This window comes from Apis dorsata, unplaced genomic scaffold (assembly GCF_000469605.1).
Source record: "Apis dorsata unplaced genomic scaffold, Apis dorsata 1.3 scaffold_177, whole genome shotgun sequence".
NCBI classification, from domain to species: Eukaryota; Metazoa; Arthropoda; class Insecta; order Hymenoptera; family Apidae; genus Apis; species Apis dorsata.
Genome location: NW_006263464.1, coordinates 225,598 through 226,887, shown reverse-complemented (window position 1 = coordinate 226,887; position 1,290 = coordinate 225,598). Strand labels below are relative to the sequence as shown.

At 51.7% G+C, this 1,290-nt stretch overlaps 1 protein-coding gene across 1 annotated transcript in view; it reads right to left on the bottom strand.

Moving 5' to 3' along the window:
- Window positions 1–1,290, bottom strand: part of LOC102675997 (SNF-related serine/threonine-protein kinase) — a 25,291-nt gene that overhangs the window by 5,829 nt on the left and 18,172 nt on the right. Inside the window, 1 exon segment of the mRNA XM_006614432.2 lies at window positions 1–1,286. This exon segment is cut by the window's left edge and continues 1 nt beyond it. Coding sequence (XP_006614495.1) covers window positions 1–1,286 — 1,286 coding nt within the window.

The following is a 1,290-nucleotide window of genomic DNA, read 5'->3' as shown; positions in this document are numbered from 1 at the left end:
GAAGGCCCTTCCGCTTCTTGGACTTCTGTGATGCGGTTTAAAGACTGACTCTCGCGTAATCGCGTTTCACCGGCTCTTCTCCTACCTGCACGATGTCTTCTGCCGAATATAACCTGATTTTCCGAGCACCGATGCCTTCCCCCACTCGTTGTAGTCGTTGTGGTAGTGCTGTTGTTTCCATTGTCTTTGCGATTCGTTTCACTCGGTGGTGTTTCCGTTGTATGCTCCCCGTTTCCTACGCCTCCTTCACCTCCACCACCCCCACCACCCCCACCACCGCTCCCTCCAGGATCTTGAGAATCGCTAGAATCGTCGTGACTGTCACGTCGAGAAGACATCGATTTGCTCGCGGAGGTGCTCAATTTGTGTGCCCTTTTCTTCCTACTCTCACTGTCATCGTCACTAGCGTCAGAACTCGAGCAGGAGGTTGTACGCGTCTTGTGAAACTTGCTCTTTCTCTGTTCGTATCCCGTTCTTCTGACTACCCGACACTTGGAACCACCGCTCTCGCTGCCGGATAGAGGCAACGCATCCCCGTCTTCTAGAATTTCATTCAATGGTGTAGACGTGGAACCAGTACTTCCTGGTGATGGCATGGTCTTGTATTTAGGCGTCAACGATAGATTATCATTGAGCCCGGTCAATGGTCTTAGAGGAATCGACACTGTGGACGATTCTGTCAGGATAGTGGTCGTGGTAGTCGTCGTGCTAGTTTCGGACGGTTTCGACGGACTCATCGTCAACGAAGAATCCAGCGACGAGGCAGATGATCGGTGTTGGGATCCCATCCTCCATTTGTTCGCTGGGACAGGTCCCATCGATTTTAAACAGTCTGATACCGATTTCGGCCTGTTTTCCGAAGATCCTCTTCTCGACCAGCCGGGCAACGAATCATCGAAACGATTTTTCAAGTTCTCTTGATTCGTGGTGTCGAATTTCGTTGTTGCAGGTACTTTTTCCGCGAGCTGATTGCCCGCTTGAGGTCTGACTCCCGATTTCTGTTGGACAGGCGACGAGGAATCACTGTTTCCGCTCTTTGGACTAGACATCAGTCGCTCCTCTCCGTCTGTGATTACAGGAATCACGTTAATGTCCTTTTGCGAGTTCCGCTGGGACGATATAGGCTTGTGATTCGGTTTTTCCGGAAGTTGAGCTAGCCTCTCTTGCAGGATGTGCGATAATTTACCCTCGGATCGGGAACCACGGCGATTGAACGAGTTCAACGTCGAATTACTGCCGCGTTCGTCGCGACCCGAGCACGAGGACACATCGTCCTCGTCCTCTTCCTCC